At 58.9% G+C, this 19,402-nt stretch overlaps 1 protein-coding gene and 1 long non-coding RNA gene across 3 annotated transcripts; one reads left to right on the top strand and one right to left on the bottom strand.

Annotated features, from left to right (window-relative positions):
- Positions 1-1,675: 1,675 nt before the first annotated feature.
- COMP (cartilage oligomeric matrix protein) lies at positions 1,676-9,371 on the bottom strand. Its single transcript, XM_020884538.2, has 19 exons — positions 9,278-9,371; positions 8,948-9,033; positions 8,486-8,537; positions 7,878-8,047; positions 7,045-7,182; positions 6,713-6,787; positions 6,464-6,622; positions 6,269-6,373; positions 6,075-6,182; positions 5,714-5,873; positions 5,094-5,212; positions 4,833-4,885; positions 4,555-4,736; positions 4,177-4,355; positions 4,007-4,055; positions 3,598-3,794; positions 2,709-2,881; positions 1,961-2,100; positions 1,676-1,876 (listed from the first exon to the last, which is right to left on the bottom strand). Exons 1-19 carry the CDS (start codon positions 9,354-9,356, stop codon positions 1,830-1,832), a joined length of 2,271 nt encoding a protein of 756 aa, XP_020740197.1. The 5' UTR covers positions 9,357-9,371; the 3' UTR covers positions 1,676-1,829.
- A 28-nt stretch (positions 9,372-9,399) lies between these two features.
- Positions 9,400-17,939, top strand: LOC110131716 (uncharacterized). Of its 2 annotated transcripts, none has more exons than XR_002312254.2 (4): positions 9,400-9,486; positions 9,811-13,555; positions 14,098-14,236; positions 16,010-17,939. It is a non-coding gene; the product is annotated as an uncharacterized lncRNA (long non-coding RNA). The 2 variants fall into 2 exon arrangements; XR_002312253.2 differs by having other exon boundaries at positions 14,075-14,236.
- Positions 17,940-19,402: the final 1,463 nt, after the last annotated feature.

Raw genomic sequence — 19,402 nt, 5'->3', positions numbered from 1 at the left:
AGGCTGGGCGTGGTGAGGCCTGGTGGGGTTGGGAGACCCTCCACCTCCCCTGCCCCCACCCCAGTCATGACAAAACAGGAGCACTCCCCCACTCCCTGGGTTCTGAGGGAGCTGTGGTCAGAGGCCTCGGGGTACCCTTGGCATGGGGTTAGGGCACAGAGGTGCCAGATCAACGGTACCTGGTGCTCTTGGGCATGATGCTTCAGGTGAGGGTGGTGTGGCCGTCGGAGCCTGCACTCCCGCCGCACCACCTGAAGAGCTGGATGGGGGGGGGGGACTGGGTGCCTTGCCTACGCTGGGAGGCCTGCCTGGGGTGAGTGGGCAGCCTGGTCTGTTTCTGCCCTGTTCCGCTCTCAGTGGACCCTGGGCCCCCCCCACCAAGGGGTCTCTCAGTGTATGACAGGGGTCCCTGCGATGTTCCTTTGTCAGTTTGGCCTGAGCCAGCTCTTTTTGGTTTCCTTCAGCTTTTGGGGGTCCTGGCTGGTGGGGCTCAGGCACCTCTCGTAACCATTGTTGTGCCACAGGTGCCTGGCACAGACAGGAATTCTCCCCCAGCAGAGGCAGGGTGACCTGCACCCCCAGGCCTGGGCACTGGGGTACCTCTGAAGGCGCCAGGGGGTGGGCAAGACTCTTGCGACCCAGGCGTCAGTTCCTTCTTGTCCTTAGGAGCTCAGGCCCATGGTCTCTGGGTCCCAGGCTCGTCCCAGGCAGGGTAGGAGACAGGGGCTAGATGTTAGGAGCTGATTCCAGGCAGCTCCCCCCACCTTCTACCCAACTGACCAGCGCCCAGCACCCTGTCCCCAGGAGCCAGATATGGGGGTTGCCCTCCTCTCACAGGGTTGTGGAATCTGGGGGCAGTCGATGCCCAGCCTGTCATTTCTGACCTCCTGCCAACTGGGGACAAGGGGACACAGCTGTGGCACTTGCCACCAGACTTCGGGAGGGAGGGCTTTGGCAGCTGAGGTCCGCTGACCCTGCCGCGCCCTCCGCAGGAAACTGCCCTTCCCCTTCCAGGAGCTGGGCAGTGCCACTGATATATGCAAACCCTCCAGTCCCGGCCCTGTCCCACCTGTGTCCCTCTCCCCAGGCTGGCTCTGCCCCCCCCCCCCCCAGCATGTACATTGTGCCGTAGATGTCCCGTGGGCTGCACGCGTGGGTGCCCACAGCGGGCGGGGGCGGGCGCTCAGGGCGCACTCGGCCAGCCCCTGCCCATCCTTTCTGGCGTGGACGCTATCGTCTTTGTACCTTTGCATCCTTTGTAATGAAACGTAATAAAAATTCACTGTTTTCGTCTCTGCCTCCTCCCTTTTTTTCCTCCCCTCTTCTCCTGCCTCAAGGATGAGATGTTGGCTTTGCAGGTGCGCCAGGTGGGAGCTGCCCAGAGACCACACACACGTGAACACAGACACCCAGGCCTGAGCCCCTCACACACACACACACACACTGCAGGATCCCAGCCCAGATGCTCCAGGGGCACGGAGGGGATGAAGCAGCGGGCCTGGGGTCTGCAAATCAAGGCCTGACACCCCCAGTCAGGCTGCCAGGGCCCCAGCCGGTCAGCGGGGAGTCAGTGGCAGTCCCCACCCCCACTGCCTGAGTTTGGGGTCTCTGGTCCAGCCTCCCCTCAGAGACTCGACCCTACCATCTCCCCGAAGCAGAGGCCACAGCCAGCCCCTCCGCCACACAGACACACTTTATTTTGTCGTCCCTGAGCCCCTCTCCTTCCCTCCCAGGCTGACTGCCTCCTGGGGCCTGATGCCGATGACCTCCCATGGGGAGGGCAGCCGCGAGGGTGGCTGTCATCCAGTGGCGGGTCCCCAACCCCATCCCTAGGCCTGCAGCAGCCTCTGGGCCTCGTAGTCCTCGGGGATGGTGTCTGTGGAGAGAGGGTGAGCAGGTGAGAGGCGGGTGAGGGTGAGGGGTGCAGACTCCCCGCCTTCCCTGATGGGGGTCCTCTTACCGTTGCAGCGGTAGCGCAAGTTGGCCCAGATGATGTTCTCCTGGGAGAAGCAGAAGACGCCCAAACGACCACCCCTCATGGTCGTATCCAGGACCACGTTGCTGTCTGCCACCAGCTCTGGGCCCTCGTAGAATCGCACTCTGCGGGGGAGGAGGGGACCATGACTTGGGGCCCTAGGCCAGGCTCTCCCCTCTCAGAGCGTCAGCACCCTGCCCAGTGAACTAGCTTCTTTTGTCTAGGAGAGGGGACTGTGTCTCCCTGCCTGGGCCACACTCAGGGCGAGGGGGCTCCTGATCTGAGCCTCAGTTCCCCTGTGTGAGGATGGATGTGCAGGGCGAGCATACAGTAGATGCTAAACCTAGCACCTGGACTTCCTGGCAGCGCAGAGTGGGAACTGAGAAACGGGGAGTGGGTGAGACCCCACCTTCTGCTATGTATGTGCAGCATTCAGAACCCCCCAGCCCTGCCTGGGTCCAAGCCACCCAACCTGGCCCCGCCCTTCCGGAGTCCAGGCCCGCCCCTGTCCCGCCTCCCCTCTGGGCCCGTCCACTGAGCAGCTCTCTGCAAGACCTGAACCCTCCCCATGTCCTCAGAGCGGTATCATAGCCACCGGGCCAAACAGTTATTTCTACCTGTATTATTCCCATTTTACAGGTAAGGGGACCAAGGCCCCCGGAAGCAACCCCCTCCCACAAGAGCCAGGTACAAGCAGGGACTCGGGGCCCCTTGGCGGAGGGCGGGTTCCCACCTGATGTAGCCCACTTGGGGCCGGTGCTGCAGGAACCAGCGGTAGGATGTCTTGTCCTTCCAGCCCACGTTCCGGGGATCCTTCCACAGCAGCCGCACCTGTGACTCTGTGTCCCCTGTGTGCCACAGTGCATTCCGAAGCTGCTCCCCAGGGCCTGTGGAGGACTTCACAGCCTATCACACCCAGGAAGAGGGGAGTGGGGTCAGGGGCCATACAGGCCACAAGGCCCCCAGACAGGCACGGAGCTTTGAGTCATAGAGGAGTGGTGGGAGGTCCCTGGTATGCCTGGATGGGAGACTCCCAAGGAAGCCTTGAGGGCCACATGGAGGTTTGCAGGTAGGTTATAGGGGCAGCAGTGGTTGGTAGGATAAACTAGAGTATAGAGGACTTGGGGAATTTTAGGGTTTCAGTGAAATACTGGGGTCCGGGTGGCGCTAGTGGTAAAGAACACGCCTGCAATAGAGGAGATGCAGGAGATGCGGGTTCCATCCCTGGGTCGGGAAGATCCCCTGGAGGAGGGCACGGCACCCCACTCCAGTATTCTTGCCTGGAGAATCCTATGGACAGAGGAGCCTGGCAGGCTACAGTCCATGGGGTTGCAAAGAGTCGGACACAACTGAGCACATCTATTCTATTCTAGGGAGTCTGCAGGAGGATTTGGAACCTGAGAGAAAGTTAAGGGCTCTGTGAGAGGGTTTGGGTGCCCACGGGAAGACTAGGGGATCCTGGGGGAATGTTTGAGGGCCTGTGGGAGGACCTGGGAGGATTTCGGTAGAAGGACTTTGAGGGCCTTAGGATAATGCCAGGGACTGTAAGGCTTGTGGATCTGTGGAAGGGTCGGGGCCTCAGAGAAGGCGCTGAAACCAAGAGTTCGGGAAGGGGCCAGCACCTTGAGCTGGATGCCGGGTTCTGCCACCGCACGGAAGGGGTTCGCCTGCCAGTACGTCTGCTCCATCTGTTTCCACATGACCACATAGAAGCTGGAGCTATCCTGGTAGCCAAAGATGAAACCAGCGTAGTCGTCATCTGTGGCAGTGTTCACGTGGAACGTGCCTTCGAAATCCACGCCATTGAAGGCCGTGTAACCTGGGGAGAGGAAGGCACGCTAGCCTCTGTCCTACCAGGATCCGAATCCCTCCCCGAACGGATCTGCCCCTTCGGAGTACAGAACGCCCAAGCTGAGTCCAGACCACCTAACCTGGCTCCGCCTTTCCTGAGTCCAGGCCCGCCCCTGTCCCGCCGCTCCTCCAGCCCCGCCCCCCAGCAGCTCTGCGAGGCTTGGCCTCCCCGCGTCTCACCCACAGCCAGGCCGGGGTCGCTGTTCATCGTCTGCACGATCTCCATACCCTGGTGAGGTTCAAAGGAAGAAGGGTGTCAGGCCAGGAGGACTCGGCTCCCCGCCCCCAGTTTAGGACCCGCTGTGGTGGTCCTGGGCTCCCCCCACTTCCCACCTAGTCCTCGCCCCCACCTGGTTGAGCACCACCCAGTTAGGGTCTATCTGCGCATCGCCCTCAGGGTCCAGCACGACTGTCTGGAAGGCCCGGAAGTCGGTGAGGGTGACCTCAGCGTTCTCCGGACACACATCGATCTTGTCTACCACCTTGTCTGCATCAAAGTCGCCCTGGCACGCATCGCCCACGCCGTCCCCTGGGAGGAGGTGGGAGGGCCCCCCACAATGATAGAATGAGCTCCAGGCCTCGCCCCAGGCCTGGCCATGCCCATACAAGCTACTGGCCCTGCCCATGCCACGCTTCCAGCTCGGCTCACAAGTGCCACTGCCCCACCATGCCCACCCCAAACCTCACCCTGGCACCATCCCCACTGCAGGCCCTGCATCCGCCCTTACGGTCCACGTCTTCCTGGCCCGGGTTGGGCACCAGACGGCAGTTGTCCCTACTGTCAGGGACCCCATCGTTGTCGTCATCATCATCGCAGGCGTCACCCTGGCCATCGTGGTCTGAGTCCTGCTGGGCACTGTTGGGCACTGTGGGGCAGTTGTCCCTCGAGTCCTGGTGGCCATCCCCATCCCTAGAGTGGGTGGAGCAGGGACAATGAGACCCCAGAAAGCCGGGTCAGGTGCTGCCCACCCTGGGTCCCCACCTCAGCCCCAGATGGCCTGCTTACTGGTCTTGGTCGCTGTCACAAGCATCGCCCACGAAGTCGTGGTCCACATCACTCTGGGGGCCAGAGGAGGAGGAGGATACAGACGTTTATAATCAGGGCAGAAGAATTCAGAAGCCTCTCCCCCACCCCCAGTTCCAGAGCCAAGATCTTCTTGAGCCCAAGCAACACCGCCCAAATTGTTCAGACTGGGCTGGAGTCTTGTTAACCAGCCTGGGACTCACCCTGGGGGCCTGACCCAGCTGGAATCTGGCCTACACTCACCTGGTCTGCGTTGCTCTTCTGAGGACAGTTGTCACAGGCATCTCCTACACCGTCCCCATCGGTGTCCTTCTGATCTGAGTTGGGCATCCTGGGGCAGTTGTCCACCGGATTGCGGATCCCTGAGAGAAGCCAGGGAACAGAACCGGATCCCCAGATGGGGACGGGGCCAGGCTGACTTCAGCAGAGCAGGTGCAGACCTGGGGTTAGCCTGGGACAGAGTCCCCACTCCACCTTTGGCTCCCAATAACTACAAAGTTAAACCAAGTATTCGTGCCCAGTCCCCAGCCTCCTAGAGACCAAATGAATGGAGCGGTGAAGGGACTGGCTCAGTGTGCGCACCACTTTGAGTCTCTGCCCGGATGTGAAAATGGTACCTCCTCCATGGGGCCCTGTTCCCCGTGCTCACGGCTCTGTCCTCTTTCCCCCTGCAGCATCTAACACAGGGGCCCCCTTTCCCTCGGCCTCCCAGCTTGCATTTCTGCCCGTGGAGCAGGATCCCTGGCGCCCTAGGCGAGCTCACCTGCTCCGGCTTCCAGAAGAGGCCGAGCCCAGCCTCCAGCCAAACCCCACCCCTTGGTGCCTGCCCTTCCCTCTCCTCTCCTCCCCTGCCCAGAACTTACGGTCGCCGTCTATGTCGTCGTCACAGGCGTCGCCTCGGCCGTCCTTATCTGTGTCCTTCTGGTCGTCGTTCTTCTGGGACCGACAGTTGTCACACGCATCGCCCCACTTGTCGCCATCCGTATTTCGCTGGTCTGGGTTCCGCACGAGTGGGCAGTTGTCCTAGAGGTGAAGGCCGGTTAGGGGATAGGCAGTCCTAGGGAGTCAAAAGTCACTCCCCAGACTGTCCAGCTCCGAGGCCCCGCCTTCTCTGCATACCCCCTGCAGTCCTTTGGGACCCCCGAGATCAGCTTCTGAGGCCACACCTGTCACCCGGAGACACGCCCCCACCCGGTCTCGCCCAGGCCCCCACTTTTGCCCCACCTTCTCATTGAGGACGCCGTCCCCGTCGGCGTCTGGGTCGCAGGCGTCTCCGATGCCGTCTCGGTCCACATCCTCCTGGCCTGAGTTGGGCACCGTCACGCAGTTGTCCTAGGGGTGGGCACGGCGGGCGTTAGGGGCGTGGCCAGCAGCCCCGCCCACCTCCCAGCAGGCCACGCCCTCCAGGCCGCCCCCACCTTTCTGCACTGGCGCTCAGAGCAGCGTAGCTTCTCGTCCGGAAAGCCATCCAGGTCCGTGTCGCGGCCGCAGAGGAGCCCATTGCCAGCCCAGCCGACGGCGCACTGCGGGCGAGGGAGTAAGTGGGTGCTCTGGCGTGGCCCTGCTACACCCGCACCTTCATCCCGTTCCACTCCTGGCCCGCTCGCACTCACCACGCAAGATCGCGACCCATCACGCTCCAGGACGCAGTCGGCCTTCTCGTGGCACGGGCTGGGCGTGCCGTCAGGGCAGAAGCGCTGTGGCCGCCGACGGCAGCCCGATGCCTGGTCGCCCACGAAGCCGGGCTGGCACGGGCCACACTGGAAGGAGCCCTGAGCCCGGGCCGCAGGAGGTCAGCCCCCGCCGCCTGACACTTCCGCCCCAGCCCCCATCTCCCAGTCCCTCCTTCCCCCAGGCCTTACCACGGTATTGACGCAGACGGAGTTGGCGACGCAGTTATGCTGCCCGGTCTCACACTCGTCAATGTCCGTACAAACCTGGGTGCGAGGGAGCGCACTGGTCAACGTTCCCAGGCAGGTACCCCAGACCTACCACCCAGTTCACGAATCCCTCTGAATCCTACCTCCAGTCCCGACCATCCCTGATGGGAAGCCCTTCACTTCCTCTTCCCCAGACTCTTGTCCCCATCCGTTGCCCCTGGAGCCAAGCAGGCTGCGAGGCTGGAGTTTACTTAACAAAATGCCCCCCAGCCCGAAATGCTCCTCCTGGCTCTCCAACCCCCGTCGGCCCTCACCTGTTTGTTGGCCTTGGCGAAGGCCAGCCCCACGCCCTTGTGGGCGGGGCCGCTGAACCCCGGTGGGCAAGCCTCGCAGCGGAAGCCCGGACTGGTATTGATGCAGCGGACGCGAGGGAAGCAAGGATGGGCGGTGCACTGGAGGAGGAAGGGCCGGGGAGGATCAGAGGACAAGGAGCTGGGCCTTCCCGAAAGAGGCGCCTTAGGGCTCGTTGGACTTGTAAAGTTCAAGGGCCATCAGCTAGCTATAGGAGGGAGGGGGTGCCATGTGGGGCAGAGGCTATTGTCCCAGAGGTCACACACGGCTTTGCTTTGACGTGGGAAAGGGCAAGACCAGGCAAGGAGAGGGGGCTGCCTGGAGCGGGGCTGTCTCTGGGACCTGGTGGGCTGGGTGCTCATGGACGGCGGAAGAAATTTTGAGGGCGGGCGTCCCCAGCGGAGGGGGGAAGTGGTCGTCGGGGCGTGCGTGCGCGTCGGTGAGGAGGTTGCCGGGGCGGGGGCGCCCCGGTGGTGGAAGGGTCGCTGGGGTCGGCGACCCTGGTTGGTGGTGAGTGGGGTCGTTGAGGGGGACCACTCCCGGCGGTAGGGGAGCCGTCGGGGCGGACGTCACTGGCTACGGAGGAGGTCGTCAGGGTGGGCGTCCCAGGTGGAGAGGGGCGTGGTAGGGGTGACTGTCCCCTGGCGGTGGGGAGGTCGTCTGGACGTGCGCCCTCAGAGGTGAGGGGGTCCTCTCCCGGAGGACCCCCAGCGGACGAGGAGGTCGTCGGGGCGGGGCGGTGGGGAGTTGTGGGGCAAGCGTTGGGGGTTGGTCGGGGCGGTGGTGGCAGACGCACCTCGTTGACGTCGGCGCAGTGCGAGCCGTTGCCCGTGAAACCTTCGGGGCAGGGTCCGCAGCGCGCGCCGCTGGCTGTCTCGGTACAGGCCACTCCGGGGAAGCAGAAGCCGGGCGAACACTGGCTTAGCGGCCGTACCGTCAGTCTGGGGGTGCGCGCGGGTTGCATCCCTGCAGGGAGTGGGGCGAGAGTGGTTAAAGCCACGCCCAGAGGTGGAGCCTATCGAGACAGAGCCTCCCATCTAGGCAAGATTCTGACTGTTCCGCGACCCCGCCCCGTACTGAGTGCTCGGCTCTCCAGGTCTCTGCAGTCTCTGGATCTCTGCGGCCGACCGTTTTTTTCCGCTTCTCCTTGCGCGACTCCACCTCCCAGCATCTCTCGCAAGGTTTCTGGCTCTTTGGGGGGGTCTCCTCCTCCCACAGTCTCTGTCTCTCCTTTCTGTTCCTCTCTCTCCATCTCTCATCCCATCTCTCCACCTCTGTCAGCCTCCGTCTTCTTCTCTGTTTCTTTTGCTCCCGGTCTGTCCTCTGCCCTCTGGATCTGTTTCTGTCTCCCCATCTCTTCTCGCTCCCCGGCCACCCCGTCTCCGCTGCCCCGGCTGCGCTCACCGCACGCGTCACACTCCATCACCGTGTTTTTCAGGAACGTAATCTCCTTGACCTTTGGTGCAAGCGAGATGGGGTGTGGTCAGCGGGGCTCCATCCTTCCCCTCCCCTTCTCCTCCTCTCCCCTCTCCCTCTCTCAGACTCCCTCCCCATGGCACCACCGTCGCGGACTCTCTCCCTACAGGACTCCCTACTCCCAGATCCCTACTCTCCCAGCCCCTTTTCTTCCTTCCCTGGGATTTCCTTCTCCCCTCACGGATCCGTACCCTCTCCCGTAGAACGCCGCATCCCTGGGACCCCCACCCCCTTCCTTTCCATAACCCCGGCCCCTCTTCACCTCCATCAGGAACAACTTCTCCAGTCCCCTCCCACTCCCCCACCCTCCCCTGCCTCCGAGACCCACTTCCCCTCTTCCAAGTTTCTGTCTTCTCCCCTGCACCCCAGCCCCCCAACCCCGGCGGGCACCTGCTGCCTCAGGAGGTCCCGTACGTCCTGCAGGGCCGCGTTGGTCTCCTGGAGTTCGCGCAGCATCTGCGGGCCCAGGTCCCCACCTGCGCTGACAGGGGGCGCTGGTGGGGCGTCGGGGACCGGCGACCCCCATCACCACTCCTCACCCCGCCGCCGCAGGGACCCCTGAGGCGCACCCCATTTCTTGAGCTTCTGCCCCACTGCCTGCTGTCTCCACCCGGCGCGCCCCGGGGAACTTTCCCCGAGCCTCAAGGAGCCGCGACCCCAGGCCTCCTGCTAGTCCTGTCCTGGGGGTCAGAGGCACGGCATGGTGTCAGAGAGGCTTACCCAGCGGCGTCTGCCCCTGGCCTGATGCGCCGAGGGCAGCCAGCGTGAGCAAGAGAACGCGGGCGGCGGCGAGAACCATGACGGCGGCGGGAAGCTGGACTGCGGCTCGCTCTCTGCCGCCCACGAGGCCCGAGCGGCCTATTTATCCCGGCGGCGCGGCCGGCCCGGGGGACGGCCCACCGCGGCCCTGCCCAGCTTCCAGCCACAAGGTAAACAGACGGCGCTGGCCTCCGCGTTCAAGGCCCCGCCCAGCGCTGCTGAACCCGGATCGGGCGAGGAAACTGAGTCAGCGGGGGCTTGGGCTGAGGTTGATGGGGCGGGGAATCTGTCAGGACCGCCCTCCAGCCCTCTCATTCACTTGTTTGAGAGACGGCTGCGTGCCAAGCATCCAGCCTAGCTGGAAACGACGAAGCGAGCCCCATAGCGGCTCCCCTAAGTTCACACTTGGGGAAACTGAGTAAAGAGTGGCTTAAGGTTAGGAGTTACCCCCCCCCCCCCCCCACCAACCCCTTTCTGGTCTTTCCTCTCTACAGGTCTCTGGCTGATGAGTAGGCGGTGGTGACACCCTGATGGCCCAGAGGCCGGAGCCCACTCAGTCACCCGGTCTGTGCACGGGCCTGTGTGTGTCCCTCCCCACAGGAGGGCTCGCAAATTAAGGGACTCCGGCTGGAGGAGGGCTGAAGGGGAGCCCTGTGCTTCTGTTTGTCGAGACTTTGCCCATACCATCGCAGTTCCAGCCCAGCTCTGTGGGAACAGCCTGTAATAAAAATAGAAATTATTGCTAATCAGGAAAATCCTCCCAGCCCAGCCATGCTCTTCAGCTACAAAACACCTCTGTTTTCTGGTATTAACCCTCTCTACTGCTACCCTCCAGTGTTTGCAGCCTCTATTCTGTAAGCAGGGAAACTGAGGTCCAGAGAGGCGAAGCAACGAGCTGAAAGCTACTGTGAGGGGCAGAGATGAAGCCAAGGTAAGGTCATTGCCAGATCTGTTCTAGTGGGAGGTTGCAGAGAAGTCACTGAGGGCTTCCTGGAGGAGGTGGCAAGAAATCTAAAGGAAGGAGGACTCAGATCAGGAGATAAAAAAGGTGAGGACAATTCTGGCAGAGAGAAACATGTGAAGCTTGAAGTTGGGGATATTTCAGCCACATTCGTTCGTTCCACAAACGCATTGACATCTGCTGTGTGCCATGTCCTCTGCAGGAGGCTGGGGACACAGAGGACAAGCCAGATCGGGCTCCTCCCTAGTGGGGAGCCCACCTACATAATCGTCCCAAGGGACCGGCAGCAGTGGGAGCTCCAAGAGGGTGCCTGACTCAGCTTGGGGCATCAGGGGGAGTCTGGGGAGGGTTCTTAGAAGAGGAGGGAACACAGAGCTATGACCAGGAAGGTGAAGAGACCACAGTCAGATAAAGGCATTCTAGCTAGAGAAACAGGATGTGCAAAGGCCCTGAGACAAAAGTGTGTCTGGTCTGCTGGACAGATTGATCTCAGGGTAGAGAGATCTTGGGGCTCAGGAGAACGGGTACCAGGTGGTCCAGGGCTTGGGCTGTCTCCTGAGGGCAATGGGGAACCGCAGAGCATGCGTGAGGAGTGGTGGGTCTAGAGGGGGCGCTGAACAGAAGGAGCCAATCCCAACCTGGGCACTTCTAGTGAAGCCTGTCCCCTGATGCCTGTGGCAGGGCCGTGAGCTCACCTCCTGTTTCCCTTGGCATTCGGCACCCCTGGGGGCCGCTCCTGGCTGGTGCTGGGGTTCTTGGGAAAACCACGGCTCCAGGAGGGCCTCTGGGCTTGCGTGTGCCTCATGCGGCTAGGACAAGGGCACATGGAAGCCAAGCCCCTGCCACAGGCTTGGCATGGGGCTAGAAGTGTGGACACACATGGCCTTGTTCATGGCTGGGCCATGAGGAGTTGTGAAGAAGAACATTCTAGGCAGAGGGAATGGCGAAGGCGGCAGTCCTGAGGATGTCCCAGTCTGCGGATCAGACAACAGAGGCCTGGAGCCAGGCACTCTGGTTTCATGTTCCTGCTTTCTGGATCCCATTAGCTCTGAAATCCCACTTCTAGGCAGCAGCCCCCTCCGCCCTTGCACACCTTGGCAGCCTCTCATTACACACTTACTCACTCTGGGTGAACTTCCAGCCCTTGTACCTGCTGTTCCCCACCATCCCAAATACCTTCCTCCTTCCTCCAAGATCTGGCTCTGATGCCCCCTCCTTCAGGAAGCCCTCCCTGCTCTTCTTGGGCAGGGCTTAGGGGCTGTGCGACATTCCCCTAAGATGCCAGAATATTTCTGGCAGAGACAGGATGACCTCACCCGGGGGACTGGGGATGTCTGTGTTTTGTTCTGTTCCCCTTTCCCGGGGCCCCCCTGGGCCTGCAGAGAGCCCTGCCCCGATGAGTGTCACATGGTTCTTAGTTCTTATAATTCATGTACCATCGTTACTATTAATAATAGTAACCCCTGCTACCGCTGTGCTTTATGACAGACTCAGGAGCCACATGGCCTGGGTTCAAGTGTCAGCTGGGCATAGCCTCACTGTGTGACCTAAGGCAAGTTGCTTGACCTCTCTGTGTCTCAATCGCCTCACCTAGAAAGTGGGAGTGATCACTGCTGAGAGGACTGGATGAGCTCAGCGTCTACCTCCAGTGTTAGCCTCATTATACAATATGGAACTTATACACGATGTCGGTTATACCTCAGGCCGTTTTTACTCACATTTTCCTCAGAGAGGGAATGAGACAGCTCAAGGTCACACAGCCAGGATTAGACCTGGAGAAGGCAGGACCCCTGAGGCCTTCACACCACCCCTCTCTGCCCTTGGCCACAGATTGCAGGGGAGAAACGCTAACCCAGGCCCCTCATTAGCTGTGAAGACTGCTGCCTGGGACCTCCTGGCCTGAGCCCTTGGCTGGCGCCCCAGCCAGCCCCCCTTCCCACCACGCTAGACCCAGCGGTTCCAGGATCCTGGCCAGACTCGGGCAGAGGGGCTGGTGCCTGTGTGATGAGGCCTCGGAGCCCTCCCTGGCAGAGTTCTGCTGGGCCAGGAGACATGTGGGCGCCCCCCGCTTGCCCAGCCGCCTCTCCTGTGAATCCAGAGGGAAAGTATGTCGGGAAGGCAGCCGCCCTGCCCTGGGCGGGCCCAGCCACAGGCTCAGGGTCTGGGGAATTCATTAGAGCAGCAAGGGAGGCCACTTAGCCACTGCTGGATCTGCGGCTGAGGAGCCTGACCCAGCCTGCCTTGGACGGCCCGGCTGGACCCTGCTCTCCAGAAGGACCAAGCAGTGGGGTGAGGGGCAGTGGGGCAGAAAGGGTGCCATCCGGGCACTGGAATCTGGCAGAACCCCCCGACTTGCTCTGTGAGTTCTGGCAAGCCCTGACTCTTTCCTCATCCTTCATTTGCTCTGACTGTGTCGTCATTTGCCTCAGGCTCTCCAAAAGGTATGATAAAGAAGAAAATAACAATAAATATAATGGCTACAATTTTATTGAGCAAGTGCCAAATGCTCGAAACCTTGCCACATCACTTTTGTGGGTTTTCCCTTTTTGTCCCCTCTCCTCACGGCGCCACGGGGCAGGAACTGACCATCATGGGAGACAGCAGGAGACTGCCAGGAAGTCTTGGTCTCTGGCACCAGGAGCCTGAGTTTCATATCCCACCTCTGCTGTGCAGCTTCAGACAAGTTGCTTAACATCTCTGTGCCTCTTTTCTTTTTTTCTTTTTTATGGGGTAGGGGAGGGTACCTTCAAAGGTAGATTTACTTTTAATAATAATGTAGATTTTTGCTTCTCCAGTTTAGAGAATGGACTGCAGAGTTGCCTCAGGGGAGAAAGGACTTCACTAGGAACCAGCTGGAATTTAATGATGTGGCATTCAATGGGCATTGACTTCTGAGAATGGTTTTACATCACTATTATCTTCAGAATTTTCCAGGGATAACTGTGGCTGGACAAATGACCACTTTACTTTTTCCTCCTCTCCTCTCACATTTAATGAGAGTTTTGTAGGTAACAGTAAAACAAACCAGTGTCTGTGTTGCAATAAGAGAGACTGCCTACGGGCTCACTATAGAAGTTTTCTTCTCTCCCTCAGTCTGTCTGTGTTTCTCTCTGTCTAATGAAGTGAAACATGAAAACGTCTAAAGTTGTTTGCAGTTTATCAGCAGCACTAAAAACCCAAGTGAAACGAGGACGATGAGAGCCCCAACCTCTGAGGCTCATCATAAAGCCCGAATACATTAATTCGTGAAAACTACACTCGGCACTTTTTTTTTAGAGGTAAGAAGTGGATTTATTCATAGAGAAACACACTGCAGAGTATGGGCCATGGCCGAGGGTGAATGCCCACGTGGCACTTCTTGATATTGGTGGTTGCTATCATGCCCCCTCTACAGATGGGCAAACTGAGGCTCAGCACGGCAGTCTCAGCGTGCTTCCTCGATTTGGGCGCTGGAGGCTCCGAGAGGGAAGGCACACAGCCTTGCTGCAGGAGAGGGGCCCCTGTGGGTGGGCAGCAGAGAGCACAGGAAACAGAGCCCTGCCCCCGATTCCCCCTCAACCGCTTCCAGCTACCGCCTCAGGTCGTTAACAGGAGGCCCTTGTTCACGCCAGTGACGGCAGGAGGCCGAGGGTGGGGTGTGTTTACCCACCGGCCACCTGGCCGGCAGAGGCCCAGAGCTGCACGGGCCCGTGTGGGAGGGAGGCTACCAGGCAGGGGGGAGCCCCAGCCCCAAAGCGGGAGGACTGCCTACCATAGGTGCCCCAAAATGCTTCACAAACAATGGGATGAAATTCCAGAACTTCATCCACTGCCCAAGCAGATGGGACGGTGGTGGTCTGAGCCTCTGTGCCCGGCGGTAGGTGACCTTGGAGGTGGACAAGTGCATACCAGCTGCGGCAGGAGCCCCGGAGTCAGGGAGACCACTCTGCCAGGGAATGTTAGTGTTGAGACCTGAACAGGTGAGTGGGTTCCAGATGGTGAGGAGTATCCAGGGCCGAGAGTATAGCAAGGATGAAGGCCGCCAGCGGGGCGGGGCGCGGGGTGGGCGGGATGTGCCTGATGCCTAGGAGATTCAGCAAGAAGGCAGCTGTGGCTGGAGCAGAGGGTCAAGGGGATGATGGAGGGGAGAAGGCTGGACCACAGTGATGTGGTGATGGGAGCCCTGAGCCATGTCTGGGCTCCGTGGACCTCTCCAGCCCCATCTCTTTCTGCCCTCCAGGCCCGGCCTTGGGCAGTGACTGCTCCCGAGTGCAGTTTCCCCTTTAAGAGCACGCACTCCTCCTTGTCCCACCTGGGTTAGTCGCTCCTCTGGCCTCCAAAGGGCTTCAAGTGCCCTCCCTCATAGCACTTACCGTGTTACAGGGACATGGATGGATGAGATGGCTATGTGACTGCATCCTCCGCTGAGCCTCCACTGAGTCCCACTGTGTCTCCTGAATTGTGAATGTATTAGAATGAATCAGTGATGGAGGGATGGTGGATGGGTGGATAAAGGATGGATGGATGGACAGATGAGATGAATAGATGAATGGATGGACATGTGGATGGATAAGCAGGTGGATGGCTGGGTGGATAGATGGATAGATGATGGATGGGCGAATGGATGGATAGATAAATGGGTGGTTGGATAGATAACTTGACTGGCTGGATCAGGGGATGGGTGGATGGATAGACAGTCAGATGAGATGGATAGATGAATGGATGGACATGTGGATGGATAAGTAGGTGGATGACTGGTGAATAGATAGATAGATGACGGATGGATGAATGGATGGGGTGGCTACCTAGGTGGATGTATAGGCAGGCGGATGGGTGGACAGAGGGATAGATGGATAGGTGGCTAGGTGGATGGATGTTTCATAGACTAATGGGAGGATGGATGGATGGATGGATGGATGGATGGATGGATGGACAGACACCCCTCCTTGGAGCCTCTTGAGCTTTGTGACAACGCCATTCAGAGGTCGCTGTGGGAAGTCAATCCAAAAGAGAAGGTGAAACACATAGCAGGTGCCCCTGTCCGTTCTCCATCTCCCTCACCTTCTACATGAGACAAAGAAAAGTAAACGGGCATGGCCCACTCTAGCCACGCTGACTTTCTCCCTCTGAACTTCCTACTCTCAGCTCTCTCTGTACCGCAGGACTTTCGCTGTGCCCTCCACCTGGAGCACTCTTCCTTCTGCTCGTCACCTGCCTGACCCTTCCTTACCCTAACTTAAAGGGTACTCCCTCAGGCCAGACCAGGCTGGCTGGCCTGTGTGTCCCTATTCCCGCCCCACAGAGGGGGACTGAGAGTTCAGTCAAACCCTCCTGCGCGTGTGTGCGTGCATGTTCAGTTCTATCCAACTGTTTGCGACCCCGTGGACTGTAGCCCGCCAGGCTTCTCTGTCCTTGGGATTCTCCAGGCAAGAATACTGGAGTGGGTTGCCATGCCCTCCTCCAGGGGGGTCTTCCTGACCAAGGGATTGAACCGTGTCTCTTGCATCTCCTGGTCACAGGTGGATTCTTTTCCCACTGAACCACCTGGGAAGCCCCAGACCCTCCCGGGAATGGCCAAACCACAGCAACTCTTGGGGTAACCTTTGAGAAGTGCATGGAGCCCTCTGGAAAAGGGGTGATGCCGCTGTTGCTGCTGGCCCACAGGGCGCTGGGAAAGGGGTCTCCTGAACACCCACTCCATGAGTTTTCCTGACTGTTTCCTGCTGAGTTGAATGACTTACTCTTTTCTAAAGACAGGAAGTTCCCGTGAATCCAGGCATCCCAGGACCACAGAACAGGACGTACAGAACAGGGGGTCACAGAACCAAGGTCACAGCGCTGTGTCACGGCTCTGTGAGTTAATGGAACCGTGGAACCGCAGCATGCTCCAGCCGTGGCACTGTGGGATCCTAGGGCCACGGGATCACAGTGCCAGAAGCCCACAGACTCAGGGGATGTGGCCACTATCAACAGGAGCTCAGAACCGTGGGATGGCAGAAGCCACAGAATCCTAGGGGGCCTGAGACACAGCACCCAGAAATCCCACTTGGGAGGTGCCGTAAGATGGAGTCTCAGAACTGAGCCCATCAGAAACACCGTCTCAGCTCCACCTTCACCTGTTGGCTGGCCAGCGAGTCTCTCAGAGGCCACGGGAGCTCGGAGGCACTCTCTCTCCATCCCTGGGGCAGCCACCGGAGAGAAGGACCATGCTGTCATCAAGGCCTGGAGCCAGCCAGCCGCCAAACACTCAGCGAGTCCCCTGTTGCCAGGGCCAAGTGAGGCTGTCCGGGTGCCGAGAAACAGTGCCAGCCTCCGGCCAGGCGCGCCGGGACGCCGAGTGCTCAGCAGCAAGTGGAAAAAGAATCAACGGGTTCCTTCTACATCCACATCCTCTTAAAAGCCAACAGAAACATGACTCGGAGGGGAGGCTGTACCCTGGCTGCATTGCCTCCGGATGGCGGCAACGGGAAGCAGCCCCCCAGCACTGCCTCCGCCCACGCCAGGAGTCACAGCCCGGCTCAGGTTGCACCAGACACATCCGCGTACTAATGAACTCTCCAGGGACTGTTCACCCAGCAGACCTGACACCTGATGCTCAGAATAACCAATCTGTTTTGGAGAGGGGAGACCGAGGCCCAGAAGTGAAGACTCCTGGCCCAGATCACGAGGGTGAGAGCTGAGACCCAAACCCAAGCATGATGGATGCTAAGAGTGAGCTTGCCACCACCCAAACGGGCTTGCTCTCGGACTTCCCCAGCCCCATCCTGTTTCTAAATGTGATCCAGCATGGAAGGTGGGAGGCTGGGCTTCGGCAATTCCTTCCCTTTGCCGAACCCAGATCCTCTTGTTCACGGGGCTGCCATGGGGACGAAACATGATCGTGGTGAGTGCTCACTGGAACCTGGTATTGCTGTCATGAAAGGACTTTCCCTTTCTTACATCTTACAGATGGGGAAGCAAAGGGCCAGGGAGGGGATTCCAGCCCTCCTGAGGCCCCTGGCACCTGCAGGGAGGGCAGCTCTCATCATGATGGGGACACGGGTATGAACAAAAGCAGCTGATTTTCCAAAACACCAAGTTACAGGGGGAGAAAGCTCATCCCTTGCTGCCTTACCTTAGCATCAGGGTTACCTTCAGGTATGGCTGGATCCAGAACCCCAAATGATGCCTTCAAGATCTGTATCTGTCAGCTGTCTTCCTCCTCAAAGAATTGTGATAAAATACATATGACATGAAAGTTATCATTTCAACAAATTTTAAAGCGTACAATTCAGTAGATTTTAGTACTCTTGTGATTTCAGGCAATCATCAGCTCTGTGTAGTTCCAGAACATTTTCATCTTCTCCCCAAAGGAACACCCGTCCCAGTACCAGTCACTCCTGCTCCCCCTGCCCCCAGCCCCCAGCAGCCAATACTCTGCTTGCTCTCTCTGTGGACTTGCCTGTTCTAGACGTTTCATATAAACTGAATCACACAACATGTGTCCTTTGTGTCTGGCTTCTCTCACTCAGCCTGTCTTCAGGGTTCATCCCCGTTGTAGCGTGTATCAGTTTCATTCCTTATTATGCCAGAATAGCATTCCATTGGATGCACAGACCACACTGTTTATCCATTTACCAGGTGATGGACATTTGGGTGATTTCCACCTTTTAGCTATTGTGAATAAAGAACCCTGTGAACGTGTGTGTGCAAGTTTTTGTTTGAACACCTGTTTTCAATTCTCTTGGGTGTATACCTGTGAGTGAAACTGCTGGATCTTATGATTGTCTGATGAACTGTATTTCACTTTCTGGGGAGCCACCACATTGTTTTCCACAGCGGCTGCAATACTTGACACTCCCACCAGCAAAGCACAAGGGTTTCAGTTTCTCCGCATTCTTGCCAACACCTGGTTTTTAGATTTTTTTGATTACGGTCATGCTAGTGGGTGTGAGGTGATGTCTCCTTGTGGTTCTGATTTGCGTCTCCCTCATCAGCCTTCTTCCTGCTTCTTGGAGTGGTAAAGATGGGTCAGGCTTCAGTGTCTCCATCCCCACGATCCAGCAGAAACAGAACACATTTCTCCCATGAGGCCCAGCAGAGATCTTAGGACTGAAGCTTGTTGGCCCAGTTCAGGCTCCTGTCTGTGGATGCAAGGCTTTGATCGGACAGGCCAGAGACTGAAGTCACCCTCTCGAGGTGGGGGAAAGGGGTCAGCCCCTCCTGGACGCCACCAGAGGCGAGCAGTGGAGACTGGACCCCCCCACCTGCCTCCTGCCTTAGTGGCCATTCTGGGATTACAGGCTGTCGGATGCCTTCTGTAAGGGAGGTGACCCTGGTACTGTGCCAAGCTTCCATCCTCTGCCTCCATTTCCAAACGCTGTGTTCAAAGCGCCTCTTGTTACCTCTTGCTTGTGGGGAGGGTGACAGTCCCAGCTCTGACCCAGGCTTCCCTGGAGCCCTGCCACTGGGGGCAGCTCCAGGCCCTTCCTTCCTCTGCTGGCCTCTTGACCTCCCCTGGGTACCAGGCAACCCTGAACATCACAAGGAAACAGGCTTTGCCTGGAACAGCTGCCGCCACCGGTCTATTATTTCCTAATAGCTGGCGGGTGGCGGAGGACCCCACGCTCACTGACTTCTCCCATCACTCATGCCAAGGCTGCTCGCCTGAGGTTTGTCTGCCTCACTCCCCCAGCCCCACTTCAAGCCCTGAGGTGTTGAAAGCGGGGGGAAAATACAGAATTACAAGGAATCATGAAGATCGGGGCTGCGACCATGATCCAGAGCGGAAAAAAGAAGGAGGCAGGGAACAAACGGAAGCCCAGAGAGGGCAAGACATCTGCTCAGGGCCACACAGGAAAGGAGAAGCAGATCTGATTTAGTCGTCACCTTTTTTTCTCAACCAGAGGATAATTGCCTTACAATGCTGTGTTGGTTTCTGCCACACTGCAGCTTGCATCAGTCATAACTATATATGGCCTTTTTGTCTTCAGGCTCCCTTCCACCACCCCCATCCCACCCCTCTTTTTTAAAAATTATGTTTTATTGTAGTAAAAATATATAACATGGACTTTCCTGGTGGGCCAGTGGTTAGGCATCTGCCTGCCAATGCAGGGTAGGTGGGTTTGATCCCTGGTCTGGAAAGATTCCACGTGCCATGGGGCAGC

Source organism: Odocoileus virginianus, chromosome 3, assembly GCF_023699985.2.
Source record: "Odocoileus virginianus isolate 20LAN1187 ecotype Illinois chromosome 3, Ovbor_1.2, whole genome shotgun sequence".
NCBI lineage: Eukaryota > Metazoa > Chordata > Mammalia > Artiodactyla > Cervidae > Odocoileus > Odocoileus virginianus.
This window is presented reverse-complemented; position numbering and strand designations above follow the sequence as displayed.

Bases quoted from the DNA above. Each gene is read 5' to 3' on its own strand.
- COMP (XM_020884538.2), bottom strand. From the start codon at position 9,356: ATGGTTCTCGCCGCCGCCCGCGTTCTCTTGCTCACGCTGGCTGCCCTC. The intron at 8,048-8,485 runs GTGAGCGCAGCC...CACTCCCTGCAG, and splicing joins GATGGAGTGTGACGCGTGCG to GGATGCAACCCGCGCGCACC. The intron at 1,877-1,960 runs GTAAGAGGACCC...CTCTCTCCACAG, and splicing joins CTTGCGCTACCGCTGCAACG to ACACCATCCCCGAGGACTAC.